Source organism: Gavialis gangeticus, unplaced genomic scaffold, assembly GCF_001723915.1.
Source record: "Gavialis gangeticus isolate Ggan-Ray unplaced genomic scaffold, GavGan_comp1, whole genome shotgun sequence".
Lineage (NCBI taxonomy): Eukaryota > Metazoa > Chordata > Crocodylia > Gavialidae > Gavialis > Gavialis gangeticus.
Window position 1 is genome coordinate 10,279,003 of NW_017729011.1, and position 26,076 is coordinate 10,305,078.

General features: G+C 43.8%; 1 protein-coding gene across 1 annotated transcript in view; it reads left to right on the top strand.

Moving 5' to 3' along the window:
• Positions 1-26,076, top strand: part of PAPPA (pappalysin 1) — a 322,351-nt gene that overhangs the window by 289,570 nt on the left and 6,705 nt on the right. The window contains exons 20-21 of the mRNA XM_019510512.1: positions 6,685-6,756; positions 13,046-13,144. Of these exons, the coding sequence (XP_019366057.1) occupies positions 6,685-6,756; positions 13,046-13,144 (171 nt within the window). The remainder of the gene's footprint in view (positions 1-6,684; positions 6,757-13,045; positions 13,145-26,076) is intronic.

Here is a 26,076-nt window from a genome sequence, read left to right on the forward strand (position 1 = left end):
CACAGACAGAGGCAGCCCCATCCAGGAGTTTGCCTTGTAAAAGGGAGATACACATAAGACTTTGGGAGAGCCAAAAAAAAATTTTCTCCTGTGCCTTTTAAATAACATCTGTATTGGAAATGTGCGTTGGGAAGGGTCAGCTTTCCTGTGGGAATTGCTCAGAGTTGAGCTTTGCAAATAATGTGATTGTTTGGTTCACTCTAAGTTCTGCTATTTCTCAAATTTGTTTTGTGTTCACCTCTGGCAAAACTTTTAGCAATTTTTGGAGAAACTGAAGGGTTAAAACGTATATATTTTTCAAATGAACATCACTTTTTATTTAACCTAGAACAAAATATTCCATTTCATTTTCAAAGTTATATACTTATTTTTATTTCAAACGGAATCAAACTTAGAAATTCAGTATCATTTCAAATAAAAACAAATCTAAATGTTTAATTCAGAAAATGTTTCAGCAAAACATTTTCAAGTCTGTTGCATATTTTAGTTCACCAAATTCTGCTTTTTTTGGAGTGGGAAAAACTTTGAGCTGTAACTTTTGGCACAATTCAAATGTTGGAGAGATTGGGACCGTGCAGGATGAGGCCACGCAAAATGTCAGCCTAGCTGCTGGAGGAGTATGTTCCTGTATGGCAAGTGCCAGAGGGTCTGGAAGGTACACCCAGTACTGCCAGAAATCTGGTAAGAGAGTGCTCAGAGGCATCATGGCATGCTCTGTATACATCTTTGGATATCATAGCAAAGCAGGTAGTATGAAACTCCCCCACACCCTAAACTCAGGCAATCTAAGATGCAGGATTTTGACCCTCTTGTACTAATCCAGAAAAGTCTCCTGCTGAGTTGGGGGTTCCCTCTCCCTTCCCTGAGCAATTATGGATGCCATTAAGCTCTGAAGCCTCTTGCTAATCATTGTATTTTACTTAATGCTTTTGGATCAGTGCTGGTATGGACTGGATGGGGGCACACAAGCCCCCAAAATTTATCCTTTCTAAGCTCTAACCACTGTATGAGGAGGAGAACTTTAGACAGGATCTCCTGGGGGCACCTAACCCAACTCCTAGTTTCTCAGTGCATTGAGAACACTATATTGGTACCAGACTGGGGTGAGGATCTGGGTCCTCTGGGTCTTGCCTAACATGGGAAAAGTGACACTTTTATTTATTTTCTTGTCTGCCTCTTACTTCTTATGGGACCCTACCTCAGTTCCCTCTCCCTTCAGGAAAGATGGGTAGGCAGCCACCAAATTACAGATGGGACCGAATGGTGGCATTTATGGGGTGGGGGCAAGACCAAAGTAAACATACAAAAGTATGCAGAAAGGCCTGAATCCAAGGGCAGCTGGGTTATAGGAACAGATAAAAGAGGGGCCCATCAGGGAGTCGTATGTCACTGGACTTTGTGTCAGTGCCTGGGAACGAATGGAGAACACTTGCTCTCATATAACCAGAAGCCAGATGGGATTCTCTTCTTGCTTAGTTCAGGGAGTATTAAATGTGATCTTCCCCTTCCCCTTTTATGAAGCCTTTTGTTGACCTTGTAAATGTCCTCCGTGTCTGCTCTAAACTAGTTGCATCTTAGTCAGATAAACAAGGTCGGCATTATTTCAGTAGGCCTGTGCAAAGCCCCAGGCACCTGTGTATTTATTAGAACCACAGCAGTTATTACCAGGGCCCAGTAAACCAAATCCTCATGATTTTCCATGCAAGCAGACTTCTCCCCCAACCCTTTCCCACCAGGTCATTCCTTTGCATCCTGCCATGGAAAGCCACAGGAAACAAAGGCTTTTTTACTATGAATTTGGGTTTTAGCAAATCAGCAAGGCAAGCCAAGTCTACAGTTGAGGGTCTGTTTTTGGGACTATCCTGCCTCTGTGCCCCTGAATACCAGCAGTATTAGGTGGTAGTTCAAGCAGTTCCAATGCACTCAGCTGCCAGGATATCTCCCTGGGAGAGAGCTGGTCACCAAAGTAGCTGACACGGAACTGGCATAAGGCTCCAAGTCTGAAAAGCTAAGGGTGCGTGTAGACAAAACAGGGGCCCTAAATTGAAGCGGTGGGTTTTAGGGCCCACCGCTTCAGTTTAGGGCCCTTAAAACCCCCATGTCATGCACACACCCTGCACTTACCTGTCTCTCCAGTGGCAGGGAGGGGAGGGTGAGCTGCCAGTGGGCATAGCAGTCCCTGGGCTGCGGCGGGGGCGGGGGCGGGTGCTTCCCTCCACAGCAGCGGTGACCCCACCCAGGAGACACCTGCCTGCAAGCACCTGGCTCGGGCTGCTCCCGGGGGGCATTGCAGCTGCAGAGGGAAGCACTGGGTCCTCGCATAGCTCAAGCAGGCCGGCAGGCTTTGTGGGGGGAGGTGGAAAAAAAACCAAACAGGCTCTCTGCTTTTCTTGGGCAGAGCCTGCCTTCCTGGGCTGCTGCAGGGCTTCCTGTGGAGCCCCTGAGCTGCATGCAGCCCAATGCTTCACTCCACAGCTGTAGGGGTAGCAAACTAAATGGCTTGGAGGCATTTTAGCAAACTAAATGCCTTGGAGGCATTTTAGTTTGCTGTGCCCCAAGTCATTTAAGGTGCATTACGCTGCCGAATTTCCTACAGTGGCTGGAATTAATGCGCAATACACCACCAAAGCGTGCAAACACTAACACCATTAAAGTGGTGCAAAAGCATTTAGCTCACTTTAAAGTGTCATGCATACACGCCCCTCATTTCGTCTACACACAGCCTAATACAATAACTAGTATCTGGCAATGAATTCATGTCAGTGAAGATCACAGAACCCAGGTGAGCTGTGCTATGTGCAAGATGTATCCTTGAACAAGCTACTGCACCAACTCGTTTCTGGATGCACCTGGCCTTGTGTACATGTGAGAAGGACTGGGGACCAAAACACGTACAAACTGCCATTGCTTCTGGCCAGGCTCTAAACACATGCCAGCTGGGAGACACAGACCCTCTCTGGTTGCTCATCCCCACACCTTGGCCCCTTTGAACCCTCCCTTCCTGACAGGGAAGGAGTGGTATAGGTAGGCTCATGATCTGACTTCCCAAAATTAACAAACAACTTGAGCTCCCTGCCTGAGATTCTCACTGAATGTGGATCCTCTAAATCCTTCTCCACTTACAGCCCAAGAGCCATGGTTTCATCCTCATCAATTATAATACAGGAATAACTGGGGCAAAGGCATCCCATAGGGCTCCAAAATATGGGTGCAGTTCTCGCCACAGAGGACGAGAAGAAATTGTATAAAGCACTTAAGCATTAGTTCTCAAGTGGGATTTAATTGAGGGCATTCATTTTGTGCTGTCCCTTACTCTAGGGGAAATTTTATCCCCTGGGTACGTCCTGAGGGGTCAGACAAAGCTGAGCAACTGCTTGCTTTTAGCACCGATGAGCTCAGCAGAAGTGACCAATAAATTCTTTACAAGAGACTGACCTGACTTGGTAACATCCTTTCTTAAGCATCTTCTCCGAAGATGCAACTTCCAAGTCCCCTTTTACTTTATTTAAAGGCTGACCCCTTAAGCAGCCCATTTTTATCTGCTGTTTTGAGTAGTGTTTTAGGATTAGTCCTCACTATCGTGGAAGTTCACCCAATAAAACACTGCATGGCAATGTGCATTGACTTGGGGGTTTAAATGGTGCTCATATTTTTATGCATACTCCTTTCTTGCCAAGTTTAGGCAAACATAGTTTAACAACAACCTTTGTGGTGTTGAGGGCCAGAGGTGGAGTTCTTTTTCTGTGGCTCATCATCATTTTCCCAGCAGTGTTTTACAGAAGCTATCAACTCTTTTATGTGTTTTAATTTTCCCCTTGTGTTGACTTGCAGCTAAGACTGTTTATGATGAGATAGTCTTTCACCTCTAAGCCATGGGTTTGTATCCAGCCTGGGCTGTAGGATCCATTGAGGAGGTCCTGTGCATTCAGTTGGGTGTCCTTGAGACAGTTCTGTCTTGTATTAATCTGCAGTCTTGTGGGCAGTTTCAACAGAGGCAAAGGACTGAATGGGTTACAGAAAGGCCTCTCCACCTCGAGAGCTGAGCGTGTCAACAGGGGATGGCAATCATGGAGTTTGTCCTGCTGCTGCAAATGTTTGCCTGGTTCTGTAGATAAACAGTATTCTGCCTTTTCCAGCCTGTCACCCTGGCTCCATTCCTCACTGTTAAACTCTTACACACAAGGCTAGCAAGATATTAGTGCCACTCTCAAAGGGCACCATGTCTCTTTAGATATCCACTTACGCGGCTGATTCTGGGCTTGGGAAAGGGGAAGGTCTATGTTTTTTGCCAGTTCTTCTGCAGTTTAAACCCTGGTTGAAAAGCAGCTGGAGTCTTGCCTTTAATCTCCCCTCTCCCGGCCTGTGGGCTGGACTTATTTAATTTGAAACCTAAAAATGTTGCCTCCGTTTTTTTCAGCCAGAGTGCAGTAAATAGAAGGAGGGGAAACACCTAACACTTGTGGCAGGCAGCAACCTTGGCCTTGAAATTTCCAGATGTCTGTCAAGAACTCATTGGGAGCACACTTGACCCTGCATGGGCTCTGCACCCTGCAATCTCCTTCCCTGAGGGGATAAGCAACACTGTCCTCCCTGCTTCCCCTGCCAGCTTCCCCCAGCCTCTTCCCCTCTCACACAGAGGGGTCCTATTGCAAGGCAGGTGGAGCAGGCTGGGCTTGACTAATAGTGGAAAATCCGCGAGCATTGGAAAGATAAACAGTCCAGTGCAGATAGTATAAAAGTCCTTTTTCTCGCACACGTCAGGTAAGCCTCAAATGACAGAAACTGTAAAAACATGCTGAGGTTTTCTGGCAGATGGATTAAATTAGCCATCAAATAAACAGGGGAAGGGATGTCTCGTGCATCAGGTCCTCCCAAATGTTAATCCCCTTCTTTGCTAAACTTCTATCCCACCCCCTGCCCCAGCCGTTTGCCGAATGTCTCTTGACATGCTTTGTAAACGGGCCGTTTCATCACTGCTATTCTCTTAATCATATTGTTGTCTCCTGGATAATGGAGAATGGTCCTTTGAAATGAGTGCTGCAGTTGGTGGATAAGCAAGGAGGATGGGGAGCCAGAGGTGGCACAAGGACCTCAGTCCCTTCTGTCCACTGGCTCTTAGGGGTGTCATATAGGGGTGTATAATGATTACACTCTACAGCTGATGTAGCTCTGCCAGCAAAAACGTCTATGTGCAAGCCATTCTGCTGGTAGGAGGAGACTTCTGCCAGTTCAGCTTCTGCTGTTCGTGGACCTGGTGCAAGCTAGTCTGGGCACTAGAAGCAGTTCAGCCACAGTAGCTCTTCACCAGATTAATTTACCCTGCTTGCTAGGGAACACTAAGGCCTTCTTACTTGACTCCTCTCCCAATGGAGCCAAGAGCAAGGACTGGATTCAGAGTAATGGTGTAGATGTGAAAAACTGTATGTCCCATTACAAGCAGTCCTAGCAGTTATCTTAATATGGTAAATCAGCCAGTGCACAGCTCTATATTCCTGCAAGTAGACAGCGTCTGGTACCTGAGCTAGGATATTCAGAGCTAGCTGGGTTTTTACTACACTATGCCTCATACAGCTAAGTAGATCTACTTTATGCTATTGTAAGGAGAACAGGATGATCCCCAACTGGCCTGAGCATGAAAAAACACCATTCCTCCCAGTGCAAACTGTGACTACTCTGAATCTAAAAATAAGAGTGCCTTTATACTGGAATAGGGGTGGTCAAACTGTTCTAGTATAGAACAGGCTGCCCACCTGACCTGTTCACAAGTGCCACAGACAGCCTCTCTGTGCAGCACGCAGAAGATCAGGGAGGGTGCAAGGAGCAGCAGTAGATCAGGCAGGGGAAAGGGGATCAGAGTAGCACTCAGGAGAGCCTGGGGCTAAACTTGTAGCACACCTGCCAAAAAAGTTGGTTCCCACTATGCTGGAATGAGACTTATTCTTATGAGATTTCCAGCTCCCTTCTGCAGACCCTGAAATATCAGAATTTTGCCCACAGCTAGTCAGTCATTCCCAGGTTTCCATTATGGAAAAGTCAGCTGATATTTAATAAGGATAAAATCCATAATATTCTGTTGAAATTGTTCTAAAACCTATCAAATGAAATAGCCTTCATATGGGTTATTTGAGTGGTTATGATGGGGATATGATCATTGGACAGTGCAAAAGATGTGTATGAAGTTTTCCCTTTTGTGCAAAGTTCTAAAAGACTTTTTTTCTCCCGGACGACTTGCTGCGTGCCACTGCCAGCTTTCACCCCAGCAATCCCATCCTGCTTCCTGGGCAGTCACTGAAACCTGGAGCCTTGTAGCAGTGAGGAAACCTTCTGAAGGCATTCCTAAGTGTTTCCCCCACTTCCCTCTGCCAGATTATGGACAATGCCTTTGCTTCTGCTTGCCACATTCCCCCACCATGAGTGAAATATTGAACGTGACACTTGGGGAGAACCTTAAATATTATTTTAATCTCAAACGTTCTGTTATTGCAAGCGTCAAGTCCAACACTTCTTGTAAATAGTTGGAGGACAGCCAGGCCCTGAGAATACAAGAGGTGTTAGGAACTGAACTTCATTGGTATGGTGTGTGTGTTGGGGAGGAGGGGGGCAGAATATAAGCCAGATCACTGGCTTTCTATACACTGATTTCTTTGTCTTAATCAAGTTCATTCTCTCTCTCTCTCTCTCCAGAGTGTTGTCTGCACAGCAGGGCTCAAATGGTACCCTCACCCTTCGCTGATCCACTGTGTCAAAGGCTGCGAGGTAAGCATTGCACTTAATGCCCATCACCTTTGTTTGCCTGGATCTCGTAGTAACAACAGGGACAGCCAAACTTTAAAAAAATTCTTTTTCTGGATCAAGATTTGGTTTTGTCTGTAGCTGTGGTTAAATTGGGTTCAGCAGCATCAATTCTGATACCCAATGGTAAAAACAGATCATGTTTGCTGAGGTTAAGACTAACTCATATAACAGCTAATGATTTTATGAGCCTTGCATGATCTAATGTGGAAAAATAAAGGCTGCTAATAGATCTGATTCCTTTTCCTTGGCAGTTTTTAGGACTAGGAGATTCATTGTTTCCCTATATTTATTGTTTGCCTTTATACTGAAGTGGATAACAGTCCTGCTATCTAATTAGAAAACCAACTCTCTGAAGGACAAGTTACCTCCAGGTTTTGGAGAAGAGATAAGTATTTAGGAAAATTAAAGGAAAGAACATAGTCAGAACAATCCAGATATTGAATTGGAACAGGAGGAACTGGGCAATGGCTGGATGAAGAAGGGTCTTTGAAAAGTCTTTAAGCGAGAGACACCCAACTCTGACTGAAGTTGAAAAGGAAATTTAACATTTCTATGCTGTATTAAAAATTCTTTCCTGAATTCTTTTCTGAGTTGTTCAAATGTGATGTGTCATTTTTGTACTTACACAACAGAAAGTAATAGCCACCAAGAGACAAACTTGACTGGTGACTCCTCCAAGCCATGCTTTTTTCTGTTAAAGGAACCTCGTATGATGTGTCCCACTACGTAACTTTTCTGTGCACTAAAATCATACCCGTAATAATTTATTTCTGAATCAAGAGCCATCCCTGTGAAACAAGCATTAAGTAATTGTTAGTGCCACCTATGCATTATAGCTGAATAAGCATCCAACTGAGAGCTGCAGAAGCATTTCTAATGTAACTTGGAAAGCATGCAAAACTTTTATGTTTTGTCACAAACTCAAGCTACCATCCTAATGAGCTATGAGATTCATAAATCTCCTTAGCAAATCCTGTCCTGTCTTTGAGCAAAGTGAGACTGGTTTAAGGTTTAGTACTGAAGCTGTGTGGAAGCAAGCATTTTGCACCGGTTTGAATTGCTACCAGATAAAATTCATATTGAATGAGCTTCCTGCTGGGTTATTGATTTTAACTAAAAGCTCAAGGTAAGACTCAGGGGCAGTGAATTCAGCACAGAAAAAAGTTGAAGGATGTCTTGGTGGTGTGTAAATGACCCTGTTCCACAACTTGAGTCAGGGCACTTCTCTTTCCAGCATGGAAATCTGCTGTGATCAGAGAAAGTACTATCTTAAGGCTATAAAGAGACATCGCATTTGTCATGGCATGGGTTGTACCATGACCTGTCCTGCAATGAAGATTGGCATGTCCACACATCACCTTTCAAAGTAGGTTTTAAAAGTACAGCTCCTTTGTGGTAGTTTGACAATCAGCTGATTGTCAGCCCCAGCTAGGACAGCCCTGAGTTCAGTTGGAGACTTGAGCTGTCCAAACTGGTCCTGTATTGATTGTCAAAACCTCGTATCCTTCTGCTCTGGCCGGTCTGCCAGGGCACAGGAGATCAGAGACTTCCTGCTGTGGTAGGGGCTGAAGGGCTTCCCCCCTGGGGACTTTAAACTCTGCTGTGGGCCTCTGATCCCCTGCGCTCTGGCAGCGTGGCCAGAACTGCCGTGCATGGGGTTTAAAGTCCCTGACTCTGGAAGAAGCCTTTTGCCCCTGCTACGTGCAGTCGATTATTGGCCCAGTCCCATTGTGCCAGGACTTTTAAAAACTCTGTGTGCAGCCTGGCTCTACAAGCAGGTTTCTGACATTCCTGGAACCTGGGGTCCCCATGATCAGGAAATGTCTCCCTGAACTGGGGTCTTTGTGTGCCAGGGACATCTAAAAACAACATATACAACTACACGCATGTTTTTTAAAAGTCCTGATGTACCAGGACTGGGGCCAACAATCAGTGTACAGTCAGTGTCCAGGGACTTGCATATACCAGGGATGTAGGATATACTGCCACCTTCCAGCTGTGCGTTCAGCCAATGCACCATAAATGTATGGACAACTGCCATGATAAACTGGGACAAATTGTCAACAAATATTGTTGCGCACACATTTTTGGACATTTGTGGCATGACCAGCATCAAGGATGTCTGTAAGTTTGCATTTTGCCCCACCATAAAACTGCCTGTGTTGCCAGGAGGGCAACATCTGCTTGCAGCCGAAGAGAAACAGAAGCTGAGTACTGCCACTTGACCAAGTGTTTCTGGGCTGTGGTGTCTGTCTTCCAGCAAGATGGGATCACACATATCATGAATTCAGATCTCTCTACTAGAGGTCCTTATTCTTCACTTAAATGTCTTGGAAGCTAAATTAACCAGGCACCTGCACTTCTTCCAGGTAAACTGTGGGCCAAACCCTAAGTTAGTGGGAATAAACAGAGTACACCAGATAGGCACATATGCCTGTTTACCCCAGCTACGGAGCTGGCCTCCTTTGTTTTCAGTGTCTCCTCCACTTCTGCCTATGACTTGGGGAACAAGCCTAAAAGAACAGTGGGCAACTTGCACCTCCTCGTTCCCTTGCACTGGCCAGACCACAATGTAGCCTCTGATAAGTAGGGGGGGAAATGTATTTGCTTTTAAGCATTGGGTCTGTTTTTTCAGCCTTACATGTCGTTAGCAATTAGCAATTATTTTGAAGTGTGTAGTTTCTTTTGGCAGCATTCCTTGAAAAGATTTAGAAATCTTAAAATGTTTTTGTTGTAAAAGCAACATTTGGCACTTCTCTCTTTGGCTTCCATCACCATCACGTCTGAGTATCCCACAAGCATTAGCCAGGCTGCACCTTGAGTCACAGTAGTACAACAGTACTAGTAGTGCAACATTGTCTGCATTGTCTAGCAAGAAACTGAGGTGCAGAGGAATTAACTTGCCTGGTCATGCAGAGACTATGTGAAAGAGCAGGGATTTGAACCCATGTCTCCTGAGTCCCATTCCAGTACCTCAAAATGAAGCTTGCTAGGACTAGGAGAGCACCTTCTCAACTAAGATTTGCAACCATCGATATAACACATTGAGCACCCCTGCAAAAGAGGTAAATCTGAGTCCTATTTTAAAAGCCGGTACGTTGAAGTTCAGTGATTTGCCCAAGGTGTCACAGCAAGCTAAAACAAAACTCAGTTTCCTGATTCCATACTAAATACTGGACCACTCTGCTTTTTGCTGGGTGGATGGTATGCTGAATGACTTGTCATAAGCTACAAGACAGGTTTCTTTTGCATATAAATGACAGACCCAGGAGGGTAATAACTCTCCAACAGCATAATAGTCTTCTGTCTAGATGTTCCCTAAATGAAAAGCATTCTGCTGTGGGTGCTTTGTGCTTTGAATGTCATAAGCTATCTTGTGCATTATGTTCCTACAAGCTGGCTAGGTGCTCCTGTTCTCTAGGGAGAGCTAAAATAGCATCCAGGGACTATTAGAAATGCCTTTGGTGTGCTGATGAACTATTCCTCTGCTGTTTAAGAGTGACCAGTTCCTCTGCTGTTTAAGAGTGACTGTTACTCAGGTAAAGTTTGAAATAATGTAACAGTTTACCAAAAGCCATTATTAGGGACATGCTGTGCCTTTTCTCCGCATTTTTCCCATCATTGTTCATTTCCAGGATCCTTCTGTATTGGTAGAAGTCTTCTTTTTCATCATTCATTCAGCAGTATAACAGCCTCACAACCTACCACCATGGGACCATTTCCATGCTATCAGAGCCTGATTTGCCACTATCCCAGAGTGGGCCAGGTTGTATTTTCTAGCATAACAATGTACGCCTTTCCTTCCTTAATGGAAGGAATAAACAACCTTCGTACCACCTTCCCCATTCCCATGGACTGGCAACACAATGAATGGTGCCAGGAAGAATATAATTTCTGATGCACTGATAGCAGCAAATTTGCCTGACTAAAGGGGATTTGGATTCTGCTTTTCAAAATGTAACCCAGGCAAGTGCAATGCAATGTAACTCTTTGAACTCCTTTAATAGTATGTATAGAAATGCATGAGCTTAGTACTGCCTGCAAGCCTACTTAAGCACTAGCAAGAAGTGTTCTTAAGTTTATGAGTCTAATGTTCATTCCCCTCGGCTGATCCAATCAAGAGCTGAGTTACCAAAACAAAATATCCATTGTTTTCCCATTGTGCCCCTGCAATGAGCTGCATGGCTCAAAGTATTTCAGGGGAGGCATGTTCCTCCTGAAGTTCCTATTGAGAGTTTTCCAGTGTTGACAGGTGCATGGCATAATTGAATAAATCAGCAGGAACTTGAGGGTGGAGAATTGAAATGAAAGCCTGTGTTGACAAACAGATACTTTGGCAATAAGCAGTGGTAAGGAATCAAAAAAGGAAATGGAGGAAAAGCCCATACAAGTTTTTTGGGAGAGTGGCCAAATATTACTTTTTTCAAAGTGGCCTTGTCAAGATAAAAATCGTATCTGTAAAAAAAAATAATCTTTCCTTTGTTAGCATATTAAATAATGAAACTGGAAAAGACTTTGCAGGCTAAAGCCTTTGTCAGCGCAAATCAGTATAGCTGTCTGAAGTCAAGGGAGTTGAGCCAATTTACAACAGTAAGGTATCTGACCCTACCGTTGCAATTTCTTTTCCCTATGTACACTCTTTGCTTACTCTTTGCACATAAAATGTTTTGAAAAATGAAACTAGATTAGTTAATTCATTCCTGACTTTTTTTCTCCCCTGCACTCATCCAGCATTGCTGCCATTTGGGTTTCCAACACTACCAGGAAGTATTTAAATTTACAAATCAATAACAACAACAGAGTCTAGAGTCCAAGCACTTTATGGTGTCTTTTTAGAGTATTTATGAGCCTGGTCATAGCCCTTTATGAGAAAAGCATGCCAAAGTCCTCATAGTTTGTTCTCTGGAGGCATCCATCATAAAGAAAAAAAAAATCTAGTATTGCACTTAGTATAAAACCCTGACATGAAATCTTGACCACCTTCCCAGTTCACTCCCCAGAGATGGTTTCTTTTAGGAAAGGCCATAGTTTCATTAAAGGAGATGTGTTGACTCAAAGGGATCTGCCCCTATTGAACCAATTGTAAGGTGCATGGGGGCCATAAAATTGTCAGCTGCTGAGGGCCCAGTGTAGCAGTGCTGGATATTTCGCCATGAAGGTTATAAATGGACTTGCACATTGGAGCAGATTGACTGGAGGTGCTTTCAAACAGCATCCACTTGGCACTAGCCAAGAATGTGGCAAAAATTACATTGTAGTCCGCAGTCACGACCTTAGGCTCTCCTGACCAGTTCCATTAATCATCTGCACACATCTGGCATCTTGTTTACAACTATGTCACAGTATATCTCTGCCTGCTTTATTAGCAGGCTTGCCTCTTCCCTTTACAATGTGTGCATGTATGTATGTATGCATATGCATATATGTACATGCATGTATTTGAAGGTTACCTCCTTCAAACGGGCCTTACCTAGTTTCACCAGTTACAAATGTAGAAAGACTTTGGTTTCTATGAGAGGTTCTTGCAAATTCAATCTGCTCTGCAAAAGAGGGAAGCAAAAGACTGCTGTTTTTAAAGTAATGATTATTATTCAGACCCATACAGCCATTATAATAATTCATATTTTTTCTTTGAGGTGATTAAGAACATTACTTAATGAACATTTACAGCTTTCCATGAGCACTTACAATTACCTCAGTTTGACAGCTGTGAAGCCTGAGGCACGGGGAGATTACGTGACTTGCCCAAGGTCATACAGAGGGGCAGGGGCAGGGGCAGGATGAGAATCGGACCATTGGAGTTCCAGAGTCCTTGTCTAGGCTCCAAACCCACCTCCTTCCCTCTGTCAATTTGAATACCCTTACGCTTCCTAAACCAACCAGTCCTACTCTTCTCTATGTCCCATGCATTTACACTTAGATAACTAGACCTCAACTGTCTAAAGCGACTATAGGTTTTAGTTCCTTTATGTTCATGTTTCCCCAAATCAGTGGCCTCTCTTGAAAATGTCAGACTTACTCACATTGTACAAGCAGAGGGGGTCACTTCTTTTTCTTCTAACTTCCTGTCTTTCCTGCGTGCTTGGAAGGAAAGTGAGAAAAGTGGCTGTGGCTTTTGGATGGAGATGCTGTACTGCTCTGCCTGGGGCATAAGAATGGTCCTTGATTTCAGCTTGCTCTATGCCTTTGCTGAGTTCCTCCAGAGCCCACATCCCTGTTCTCACCATCTTTGTACTGTTTGATTTCCCAGCCTTTCATGGGAGACAACTACTGTGACTCTATCAACAACCGAGCCTTCTGCAATTACGATGGTGGGGACTGCTGCGCCTCAACAGTGAAGACCAAAAAGGTAGGTCTCCCTGCTCCTTTTTTACCTTAAGCTCCCCTTACCAAGTGTCTGCCCCAGACTTGGGCAAAACCAACCTGTATTCATGGCCACCAGGTGATCTGGGTGTTTTAATGGGCAATGACTATTGTCCCCCCAAAGGGTCTGTTTACAGGTGGTTCAGGTTAAGATGCTCCTCCCCTTTGATATATGTGTGCTTCCCATCATAGCCTTCCTTAAGCCTTTATAGCATGTGTTAGCAAATGAGACTTGCTTTTCTTCTTTGATTCTTGTTGTAAACAAATGGCTGCTCTGCAGGCAACCGCTGACACTCTTTTGCATGTCATAACAAAAGCTAGCAGGTGTCATATTTGACCCTAACTCTCCAGCAAATTTTCAGAGTATGCGCATCATCTGCGTTTAGATTAACAGCATGTTCCTGGGGAGGAAACAAGAACTTTTGCTCCATATGCTCATGTCAAAGTGTTGAATTTTGCAGAACTCTACCTCTTCTTTGGGATTTGAGGCTGGGGAAAGGAGAATATCTTGATGAAGCCAAGGGACTGAGCGTATAGTAAAAAAAAATATGTAGACTAAGGACAGATAGAGAGGCTAGATTCGCTATGTATCTAGAAGGCACATGAAACCTGGCAGTCTTTATGCCACCACAGGGAGACAAAGTGGACTTCTTGGTAGGAAGAATGGTTAGCCATTAGCAGCAAGGTTTTCTTTCATCTTTCTTGTGGTTCATCCAAACACATCTCCCAACACCGTGCTGCAGTCTTTCTCTGGCTCACCAGGGAGCATTGGAAATGGGAAGTGAGCAAACTTTGGCAATGAAACTAGGTTGATTTAATTTCTCCATAGCAGCAGACATGAGATGGAGGGAGGTAATTTTCCCAATTGTGCCTCTTGGTGAGCATTTGATATATTATCCATTATAAAATGACTCATGTGATCTGTGGGATGACAGGGGCAGCCCTTGCAAAGAAGGTGTGTGCTTATGCCTGGATTGGCTGTAGCATGTGTAGTACGTAGAGTGTCTGAGGTGGCAGTGGGACCCGCATCCAGAAAATAACAGTTCTAAAAAGTGAACTAGGTTGTTGACAAACATATATTTTTAGTATCTCTTTTAAGAAGATTAGAGTGTCTCTGATTAGCTGCTTACCCCATTTGCCCACATCCTCCTAAAGAGCAGCCATTCGGGGCTGCTGGGAGAAGCAGGCAGGACTCTCTTGTCTCCCCTTAGAACCATTTTCACAGAGAAAGAGAAGGAAGGATGGAGCAGATGGAGCACAGCAACTCAGAGCAACTCTTCTCCCATCTCCCCCATCTCCCTTATGGGAGCAACAAGCACCGCCCCTTGTTGGAGGCAGAATATATTCCTCAACATGGGGATGGGCAAATGTTAGGGTAATGGTAGACCACCATTCACACACTTTTCTCTGATCATATTAAGAGCACATTGGGCACCGGCATAATCCAGTACAGCAGCACAGGGTCAGCAGTGGCTTCCGGTTACCACACAATTGTGATCACGTGGCTGCCAGCAGCAGCCGCTTCTTTTCACCCTCCCTCCCCACCAAACTCAGCGCCTAGGGCACTTTCCTTATTCACCATGCTCTAGTTATACCACTGATCCAATATATCGTAGTAGCTTCTTAACATGCCCTTGCTGATGTGGCTCAAACCAGAACTGAAGGGAACCTCTTTGGAGGTATAAAGATGCTCGCTGTCTCCTTTGTTCATTGGCCATTCTGTTGAGAGAGGTCAATACAAGCAGGGCTGTAAAACTGAGAACCAGGCACCTGTCCATAAAGAACCGACTAATACCTGCTAACTCAGTCCACACAGGAATACTCTGCGGTAAGTTTTTTCAAACGGCTCACCATTGACCTAGCTCTGTTCCTACTGATTTCAGTGGAAGTAGAGGTGGCCAATACTGAGTGCTTTTGCAAAACCTGCCCTATATATTTCCTAGTCGTTCCTAAGGCATGAACGACCAGATGAAGTGTTTTCTCAGGATACAAACATTCAGCTTTCCAACACTTCCTCACTGTCATAAAAGACAACAACCACCGTGAGACCGAATAACGCTCAAAAGAAATGAGAAAAACAACACATTTTTAGGTCCTTCAAAGCCAAAAGTGGGGTGGCCAGTGCCCAGTTTATTAAATTTATAGCATACAGAGGGGAAACAATAATCTAGCAGCCAGTGTGATGTAAAAATGTAAGGCCCGTTTGAGGAAGGCAGAGCCTCTCCTGCAGTTCAAAGGATCGGCCACCAGCTCCCAGACACCTGTTTGAATTCTGATTCAGAAACCCAGCCACAGGGACAGAAAAACAGCCCTGTTAGTTATTTTCCTGTCTGAGGCCTTTGACTGGAGAACAGATTTTAAACACAGTTATTCAAATATAGTCCCTCCTTTGAAGAGCTTTATGAGTGGAATGTTAAAGGAGATATTCCAGAGGGAAAAACAATGAAAAGTGAGAGAAAAGGGAGCTGCATAAAAATACTGCACATACCAAATCCTTCCAGCACTATTCGCCACCTACTTAAAAAGCAGAGCTTTAAAATACACATTGGGTGCTAAAGCCAAAAGCTGAAGGAGGCTTAGGGAGGGGCAAGCCTTTTGCTTTTAATTCCAGTTCCAGATGATGGTATATTTCCATTCAATTGTAGAAAGAATTAGCGCATTTGAAGGAAACACTGCTTCTGTTCCAGGTTCGCGCATTGCGTGGCAGGGGTGCCAGTCTTTTCCGATTTTAAAAAAGGGACTTGGTAAAATATATTCCATTTATACAGAGCCTTTCAGCCTATAAAAAATGTCTGAATATTTTACAAGGTCCACCTATACAGTATTCATCTCTTTACCCACCATCGAAATGCAGCCACCACAGAGCAGAAGTATGGCAGATGCTCAAAGGGCACAATGCTACTACATAATTTATTTTAGGAAGGGATTGAAGACTATAAGCATATCCAAGTGAAACTGCAGTGGTTAGCAGTCATGCAGAAAATGACTTGAGGTCTTTAATGTCCAGAAACAGTCAGGACTTCGGTTTTATGCCCTTATTCACTCATCCAGTCAAAGAAGAACAATGCCATGTACTTTATCTGGCCAATCAAAACTAACCAACGCAGTTCAAAAAGTATATTTGCCAAGAAGTGTTCATAATTAGTTCACAGAGTATAAAATAAGTCACTGAAGAACGTCACTGAATGCTGCAAAATCTGTAATGGGTAAGTTTAGGTTTTCAGTGGATATGTATGAAGAGATTGCAGCCTGCTAGAGGAATTTAGGAAGCAAGAAAAGGATGCATTCAGCAGGTAAATAATTTTTGGTGTATTAATTGATCAGCTGCAGTAATTCATAACACCATCCCAAGGCAAGGACTTGGTACTGACTCTCAGAGAAAAGCACCACCTGAAGAATTAGCAACACCATACCCTGCAGCCCCTGGCAGTTACCAAAGACTGTATACCTACAATCCAGATTCAGTTCTTAGTCTAGAGTGATGGGGAGGCAGTGTGGCCTGACTTTAGGAGGAAAAAGTGTTTTGCAGTGGTCTTGCAGTTTAGCCCATAAATGACCTAGAAGCAGAAAGCGCCAAACCACCAAGCAGGTCATCTTGGCAAAATGAAGGTTGAGCTGTTAAAAGAGAAAGGATTATGTTGTATATTCAGAGGGGATAGAGTCCTCCATTAAGAAAAGAATAACATCCCATCCTCTTTTAATGTTTGCAACCTCCTAACCAAGCATGGCTTGCTGGCTTGCCCTCTGCCTAATGCTCTCTACTACATCTCCTTGCTGTTTGTCCCACAGCAAATAAGAAGAAGTATTCTTACATTGTTTTATCACATGCACTGTATTATTAACTTGAGTAAGCAAATGATTTGCTGGATTTCTAGGCTGACTACTCCCTGCAAGGAATTCCTTTTGGGGAGGGAGGTAGCCGGGTGACATTCAAAGAAGGTAGTACTGTATTTTAGGCTTTCAGACTGAGTGAAAACAAATGCAAAATTATGCTCCTGGTAGAGTCACTAGAACTGAGTATGTCTCCAGGAGGAATAGGAGCCAACAAAGAACAACACAAATAAGTTCTGGAAATGTCCCACATGCTCATCTTGCTCTAGTTATTTGCCCCTTTCAGCATGTAAGACTAGACCCATTGGTTAAACATGGGCACTGAATGCATTTGTGCACAAGAGCTCTGCATTTGACAAGGAACAGATTAGTCCTTAGTAGAGACTGTTAGCTTCCTTTGATTCAGCTGGGGTTCCCATTACCTCGTTTTAGCTCAGGGTTTCCACAGGAGCAATCTGAGCTAAGTACAGACAGTCAAAAAGCCTGAAGCTGAATCCATTCAGTCTTTGCAGGTTAATCTCAGATGCAGAGATTAAACTGAGAAACAACTAGCCAGACATTCACTTTTGATTCACGAAATGCAGCCACATGCCTGTAGTGGCTCATGCCAGAAGCCGAAGGGCACTAAAGTATGCTTCTCTGGCATATAGTCAGCGTGGGCTGTATATTGCTTCCTCTTCCTGATGCCCCTGAGGTCTCTGGGATTTGCAGTCCAAAATCACAGCAGCAAGACTCTGCAGAGTTGCTCATCACTTCCTCTTCCTGTGTCCAGGTGCCTCTGGGATTTGTAGTCCACAGTCACAGCCAACAGTAAGTTTTTAGCAGGGCAGGATTGTTCTGTACTTGGAGGAAGGGAAGTTTAACCCTGCTTCCTGGCCCCAGACCCCAGCTCTGGTTTGCTGGGGGAGGGGGGAGGCAGTCCTTGCCCACTACCACCCAACCCTTTTCTGCTGGAGCAGACAGCACAGTCCAGCCTATCCCAGGGCTGGAAAGCATGCTGGGGGACTCTGATTTAACTTGAACCAGGAAGGGGTCTGGGACAGAAGTTTCATAAACTGGTTTGACCCAGTTCAGTTAAGTCTGATACTACATTCAACCAGGCATATCTTAAACCAGTTTCAACCATTTTGAAACTGGTTTATGTGCACTGAACTTCTGTTGTTACAGGTTTAAACCAGTTTCTGATCGTTTAAACCAGTTTATGTATAACTTCTGTCCCTGGCCCTGGTGAGCTTTATAGTTTGTCCATTGTAGTCTAACTGCTGCCCAAATTTGGGGTTGTGTATTTGCCTTCTTACTCTTCAGCCTCTCTCTTCTCCATTTGCCTTTCTTCTCCATTAATTTCTTCTTTTCTCCACTCTTTATGAACCTGGCAGGAAAGACCTTCCTCAGATTTCTAAGCAGTCTGTGCTTGCATATTTTGTTCTAAACTGTAATTACAGATACTCTTTGTCAGTGATCCTGCAGCCCAGTCCAAACAGTTTGTTCAAGCAAATCTAACAGCCCAAATTAGCTCTTTTATATTCCCTGAAGCTGTATTTGTGGTGCCAAATATTCCTCGTACTTAAGCCTCCACTCTTCGTATCCATTGCATTTGTATAACCTTTGTGTAGTGGGTAGGAGAGAAGCTTTCCCATGTAGTTTCAACAGTCTGAATCTGCAGTGAGCATATTGTGTCCTGGCACTTTAAAAGGTATACCTCATCCTGGCAAAAATGCCCATTTTAGCCTCTTCTACTGTAACAGGTGCATGCACCATGGCGAGAAAAACATAGCAAGTGGTTCAGTGGAAAATAACTGAGGAGTAGCACCAGATGGGGAACCATTCATATTTTATCAAAATCATTGCTAATCTGGAAGGTATGCAGACTTATCTGAGCTTCTTCAGCCAAGAATCCAAGGCTGAAAGTAAAGGATCTTAAGCTGATATGCTGCCTTGCCAAAGATTGCTTGTTTCCTCCAAAAGTGGGATCCTGTGGATGACTGTCTAACTTCTGTTGCTGGTGGAAAAAGTGACAACATCTCAGTACTCTGGAGGGGTAAATGAACACAACTGGCATAGTTGAAACCAAGGGAGCTTGGATGTCCCTGACACAGTTCTGTTCCAGATAACTTCAGTGTCCTGCACAGGGATTGTTTCTGTGCCCTTGTGCGTAGCTAGAGAGGTACAATAGACAGTGGGCTGAGCTTGAGGAGAGGGAGGTAATAACATGCATTGCTTCCTTTGTGTGGAAGTAGTCCAAAGCTTACTGTGTGCTCCAAGTTGACTGTCTCACTCGGGCGTTTGCGTGAACTTGCTTGTGATTTTTCATCCTGGCTTGTGAGTGGCTAGTTATTTGACGCATGCGGGTGTTTTCAATTGTGGTTGGTTGAGAGCTTGTTTTGGGGCTTAGAGCTTGTTTGCATAATAGTTTAGGGATCCTTTCCAGACAACAATAAATTAAAAGCAGTGATGGTAGTAGCACACATTGCCTATCCCGAGAGAAAATTCTTGGCTTCAAGGGGCACGGTACTTCCCACAACGTACAGCATTCCCCAAAGAAGAGCTAACAGAGGGTGTTTGCTCAGCCATCCAACCTCACTTCATTAGCAAGTGTTACAAAAACCAGTGAACGTAGCCTCTCCTGCTGCAGCGCCAGCTATTTGGCCTCTGGGTGGTCTGGCCAGTATTAAATCCTTGGTGATTATGTAGACTAATTACATTCATGTTTTCACAATCAGTAGCACAGGGGTGCGAAGCATAGCAGATTGCTGAGTGGTAGAGCCACTTGCTTTCACACTCTGTGTGGTTTGGCAAACTGGCTTCCTTGTTCAGTCCCTTGTTTGTCACTATTCAAAATGCAGATGAAGAGTCAGTGGCCTCATGGTAAGGGACAACAATGGCCCACTTTCCCTGGGGTAGCACTGCATCCTCCTCTGCTCTTGTGCCAGTATGACAGCAATGGGATCCAACTGATTGCAGTGGAATGACTCCCAATTTACCCCAAGAGGAGGGAGAGGGAAGTCAGGCCTGTTGACTTTGATGGGCTAACTCCTGATTTACATCCAAGTGGGAGAAGCATAAGGCCTTCCAAACCTTACATACCGTTCTATATTGGGGTCATTGAGGAACTTCAATGTAGACTTTCCCAGGCCCTTGGGGGCACTGAACTAGGTTTGGAGTGAACCCTGCATACCAGCCCAAAGAGTTAAAAGGGGATTGTTGTTTCCTTATCTCAGAAAAGTCCTTGTGACCTAAATGCCAAAAACCAGTGAGAAGAAACTTCCAAGACATGTTTTGTCCATAAGGGCCCCATCAGGGAACAAAATGCTCCCTTGGTATTTGAACTGTGAGGGTTTGGGGTGGGGGAGGTGAGGGACCACTGAGAGCCTCTTGTCACAGCCTGCCATGCTTATCTTGACATAGTGCGTTTATCCAGGGGAGGGGGATGTGTGCCGGGGTTCTTCATATTTCCAGCATTACTCACGTCAGGAAGATTTTGCAGACACTTCAGCTGAAATCTAATAACACGCTGTTTCCCAACATGTGCTCTTCCCTCTTAAGACCCCTGCAGCCCATGCTGAGGCCACTGGACCTGACTGTTGTCTCAGTTGTGCTGCTGTAAGTCAGAATTGCACTTGAGCCATTGGAATTGCAGTCACATGAAACAGGTATTTCTTCATAAGCAGAATCAGGTCATTTTTGTTACTCTTTTCCTAACTTGTGGGGATTCCCATCAACCTGTGACTGGTCCTGTGGAAAGAGATAGCTGGAATCTTCCAAAACATCCTCCCCTGTTTCCACAAGTTGTCTTCTCCAGGCAATTCTCTGTGGGTTTCCTGTGTGGGTATCACTGACTCCTTGTTTTGTCAGATTAATAAACGGTAATAATCTTTAATATGTGGAGCTCATTGACACAGGATATTATGCAGGGCTAGCATGCAGGGGTCAATCAAGCCTTAGATCAGTGTCCCTAAGGGCTCACAAGTATCAAGTATTTAGTAACTCAGTAGAACTCAGTGGGGATTAGATACATGAGACACCTTTTTTTAATTTCAAAGTTAATTCAAATTATGTTAGAAGGGAAATTAAAAAGCATAGCTCTTCCTGACTAATTCCACATATAGAAGTCTTATTCTGGGATAATTAAATTGGCTTGGCTTTCCCCTTGTTCTTCACATCTGTTTGTTTGGCTTAGCCTACATGTATGGTATGGACGTGGTCTCTTTGATTCATTTGGTTCACCTAGTGGATAGTAGTGTCTGTGTATGTGCATTTTTGTGTGGGGGGGTGTGTACTGAGAATGGACCCAAGGACCAAATTTCCCAACTTCCTCATTGTTCTGATCACTGGCCTTGGTTCTGGACCATTTTTTTCAAAGGTTTGTGTATAGAAAATTGTGCTCCTTTTCTTTTCTCTCACTTCACCCTTTTTCCTACTCTTTCTTGGGATGCATTGTTCTCCATTTATTTTAGTTTGTTTGCAGATACCATATCTTTGTCTATTATGTCACAATAAATGAGGCAAGACCTGAGTTCAATATTCTTTCTCCTGCTATAGCTGTGTTCCCTGATATTCAACATAAAGTTTCATGAGGGGAAACAACGGGGGAAATTAGGTCTTGGAAGTAAGTAAATGAAGGAAGAACTAATTCTTAAATATTTGTTTTAAATTGTATGCATCTAGAAACTGCAGTGCTATTCAGCTAGTCTATTAATAATTTGGGATCTTCAAGAGCCCCTAAAAATATCAATATATCTAAAAATGTGTTTTTCCAGGCTCAACACCCAACTGGGTCATGGATTAGAGAACAACTTTTGGAAGACATGTAGTGGCAGGGGGGGTGATGAATGGTGGTGATGGTGGTGGCACCTGGCTTCCCTTTCATGGCCTAGCACTTCATTGTGCTAGGCACTGTACAAGCACAGAACAAAAGACTTTGCACCTAGGAGCTTAGAACCAGCTTTTTAAAAGAATAAGGGATTTAGGTACCCAGGCAGTTTTGTAAAGCCTTCTTGGTGTCCACAGGAAGGTTAGATGCCTACATACCTGTGAAAATCTGGCACTTTATGGGAGTATATGTTTGCTATAACTATTACTTAGAATGAAAATACTTTTGCTTTGCTGTCTTGATGCTGTACTAATGAGATGGGCCACAAGTTCTCAAGAAGTTTCTTTGGCCTCAGCTCATTCTACATTTTTCTTCCCTGTCAATAATTGGTTGCCTTATGCCCTTCTGCATAAGTCTGTAAAGATTTTATCATGTCTAATATGACTGTGGGTGTGCTTATTCTCCAAATAAGAGTCCTCTATATTTTTACATAATGGAAAATGAACCTGTGGAACTCACTGCTGTAAGATAACATACAAATGTCTAATCTCTGTATCAGCGGGTAGGCTCAGAAATGTATAAGATTTAGAACGTGAATACGCTATTACACAGCGGGGCTATTTGCATCTTCGTCTGAGGCAATACGCTGTCTATTTTGAGAGGCAGGATAATGGTCTAGGTCAGTGAGGACCAACTGTTTTGGCAGGCATGCTGCAAATCAACTTCACAGCCTCCACCAAGTGCCACTCTGATCCCCTTCCACTGCCTAATCTGCTGCTCTGCTTTCTGCTCCCTGCCCTATCTTCCACTTTGCTGCCTGTCCCCTCTCCAGCCTGTTGTATGCCACATACAGAAGCTGCCCATGCCACAGGTTGGCCACCCAGAGCTAGATGGACCACCGATAGTTATTATTTTATGTACCTCCAGTTGGACAATAGGGTATTTTTTAGGGCAATCATTGCCTTTCCAGAAGTTCACCTGTTGTGGAAGGGTCATCACCATCTTTGTTTGTGATTTGTGAGCAACTCTTTCTAGATCCACACATTATTTGTTCAAATTGCCCATTTTTGGAGGCACGTGCTTTTGTAATGGTTTGTTAGACAGTAAAGGAGAAGGGGAAAGGGCTGACAGATGCACCAGAGAAATAAGCAAAGCCCTGTTGAGCACACTTCAAAGCAACACCAGACTGACATCAAGCTGGAAAGAATTCCAGAGAGTCAAGAAGCTTTTAAGGTCAATATTTTAGCATAACCTCATGAAGTGAATAATGGGAAATTACATACCGGAATTCTGCTGCTTTGAAAAATCTCATCTTGCCAGATCTCATTCTTGTCTCTGGAGTTCCCAAGAGTGAAAATTTTGCACTGATGGCACCTCAGTGCAGAAAAGAGATAGCTCTATTGTAGGGAGAGCAGCTGAACCACAGTGAGAGAAGAGACCTTGGCTAAGGCAAAGCATGACATCAGTCACAGGTAGTATTGAACCAGTGTCCTCATGCTAACCTACAGGCATCATTGTGGAAAGGTGCAATTCTTTTTTTTAGTGTACTATAAATTCAATAGAGAGTGGAATGCCAGATGATAAAAAAAAGGTCAAATAAAAAAGGTAAAAAAATTGAGCGGCATCAGAGTGCTTCATTTTGACATTTTCTAAATTAAACATTTCAGGTAGCATCCTAGTTCACTTTACATACCCAAATAGCAGTTACCCAGGTATGCAACTGCCATTTTTGGCACGTATGCACAGTTTGCAAGCCTACTCTATGTAAATATCCTAGTCTAGGTCCATCTCATCCAGACTGGTCATGTTAAAACAGCATTTCCATTTAACTTGACCTACCTTGTTTAAAAACAAAAGATGCAAGGGAAGTTAAATAACACAAAAATAAACAGTTTTGTACGGGAACAAACAAGACATTCCTTTTGGCTTGGCTTGGATTTTTTTTTTTCACTTTCTGAAACATCTGAGAGAAAAAGAATCCTTTTCTTTGTAAATATTTTTCCCATTTTTTTTAGTTCAGTCAAGACTAAAAGTTGCCATTATTTCACACATTTCTATTGCATACAACTACTTAGGGATATTGGCAACACTGGCTAAGATGGGGATGAAACATGTGACCTTTTCACTCTTACTGTTTTCTGTAAATGTCTAAACATTTTTGTATTTATTATTTGAATATATATATATATATATATACACACACACACACACACACACACACACACACACACATATATATACACACATATATACATATGCATATATATATATACACACACACATACATACATATTTAGACACTTGAAATTTCTTTCCACTTTTTATGCTTCACAGTGGCATAAATGCTTATCCAAGTTATTTGCTGTTCAGCTGTTTCGGTCATGAATCAGCAAGGTCATGGCTAGATACAGGGCTGGTGCCTTACCCCACCTGACAGGTCAGGGCTCCTGGTGATGAAGCCAGAAGCAGTGGGTGGAGGTTCTGGAGAAGACTGAGTCAGGGCCCCGTGTTGGCTATTGGGACTCTTCTGAGCTTCACTGTGTCTTCACTTGGTGCTGCATAGTTGTGAAATAAAGACACACCCTCTTCTTTCCCTTCTGCATGTGTAAGGAAAAAGGCACGTCAGAGATGGACGTGCCAACGCACGCATGAAAAGGAAGGATAGGTGGATAGCAGTGGTAACTATGTGTGTGAGTGAAGGGTCCGCATTCCTTGGAGTGCTGGTGACGGCTGATTACGCACGGGGAACACAAAGACCCAAGCTTCATGGCCTGGAGAAAAGTGTTTATAAAAGAAGGAACAAACATATGGCAGTAGAGCCAAGTACATGAGGCTGAGCAAGCGCATGCTGTACTTGCCGAGAACATTTGAACAGGTTGTGGCACTGTCCTAGAAGGGGTGTGGGGGGAAAGGGAATTAGGTCATTAACTCCATTTGCGCAGATGGAAGAGACTCTTGAGAATTCACTTCAGGCAACAAAGACTCACTCCCCTCCCCTCTTCTTCATGTAAATGCCATGATGAAATAGGTTGAAATCAACTTCTGATAGCCAAGCATGACAGGCTGTTGCTTCAGCTACTGCACTAGCTGCTTTAAAGAGGCGGATTTTATTTTCACAATGCATATTCTCCTGATCCCATCCCCTCGCAACTCCCCCCACTCACTTGTTGGATCACTTGCACTGAAAAAAACAGTATTTAATGGCTCTTCCTTAGTAAAGCTCGTCCATATTTCCATCCTTCTTTGTTTAATTCATAACAGTTTCTTTCCTTGCAACAAGGAATTTAGGCTAATTTGCCCCCCAGAAAATTAGAGGTGAAATCTATAAGCATATGGAAGCACTGCAGAGTTTTCCGTGGCATCGTCTAAACTATAGAAGTGCTGTTGCCTAATGGAATTCCCTCCCCTGGATTATGGGTTTAGGCATCTTATCAAATGCATGGGTTGAATTATGTGCTTAAAAGAGGGACTTGGGCAGAATTTAGATACCCTGACCACATTGATAGCTTAAGTAGTAAATAGGCGTTATTCATTTTTTTTAGTAAGTGACCACTTTAGAGAAAAGTTTGAAATTCACTGGACCAGAGAGAGGAAATAATAGGGAGCATGACTAACCTAGTGGTTAGTGCATTCAGCTAGGACTGGGGAGACATGTATGCTAGTTGCTGCTGCAAGGACTGACTGTTTATACATTTGACATGAAGCAGGAGTTAGATCAAATGCAGGGAGCTGAACCTGGGCCTCCCCGTATCACAACCTTGTACCCTCATCACAAGGGCATTCTTCCTGTCCTGAGGCCCAGGGCGTGGTGAAATTTTAGACCATTGAGGACGGTAGTGTGGTGACCTTGTTATAGTGTTGTGTCCTTGTTGTGCTTGTACTGAAGCAGGCTTTCAGGAGAGGTCGTGAATCTGGCACATTAAAATAAAAAATAACTGATCCAAGCCTGATTGCTGGCGGAGATTGTGACACTTTGGGTTATCCTGTCCATATTCAAACTATGACATACTGTAAGAGGCTCTGTTCACTGGTGGCCAAATGTGCTGGGCTCCCTCCCTTACCACTGGAGATTGAGTTTGAGGTGAGGTAGGTTTGTGAAGCGGTATGGGGGAAGCTCATACAGCCTTGTAGCTTCTATGCCGTGGATGGACAGAAGACTTGTCCCAGTGCTGCCAATCCAGTGCCAAAATAAAAACAGTTTAAAAATTAACTTGGGCAAGAAATCCTGCTCTTGTCTGAGGATATGTGTCCTTACCCATGTGACAATGGAGAAGTTC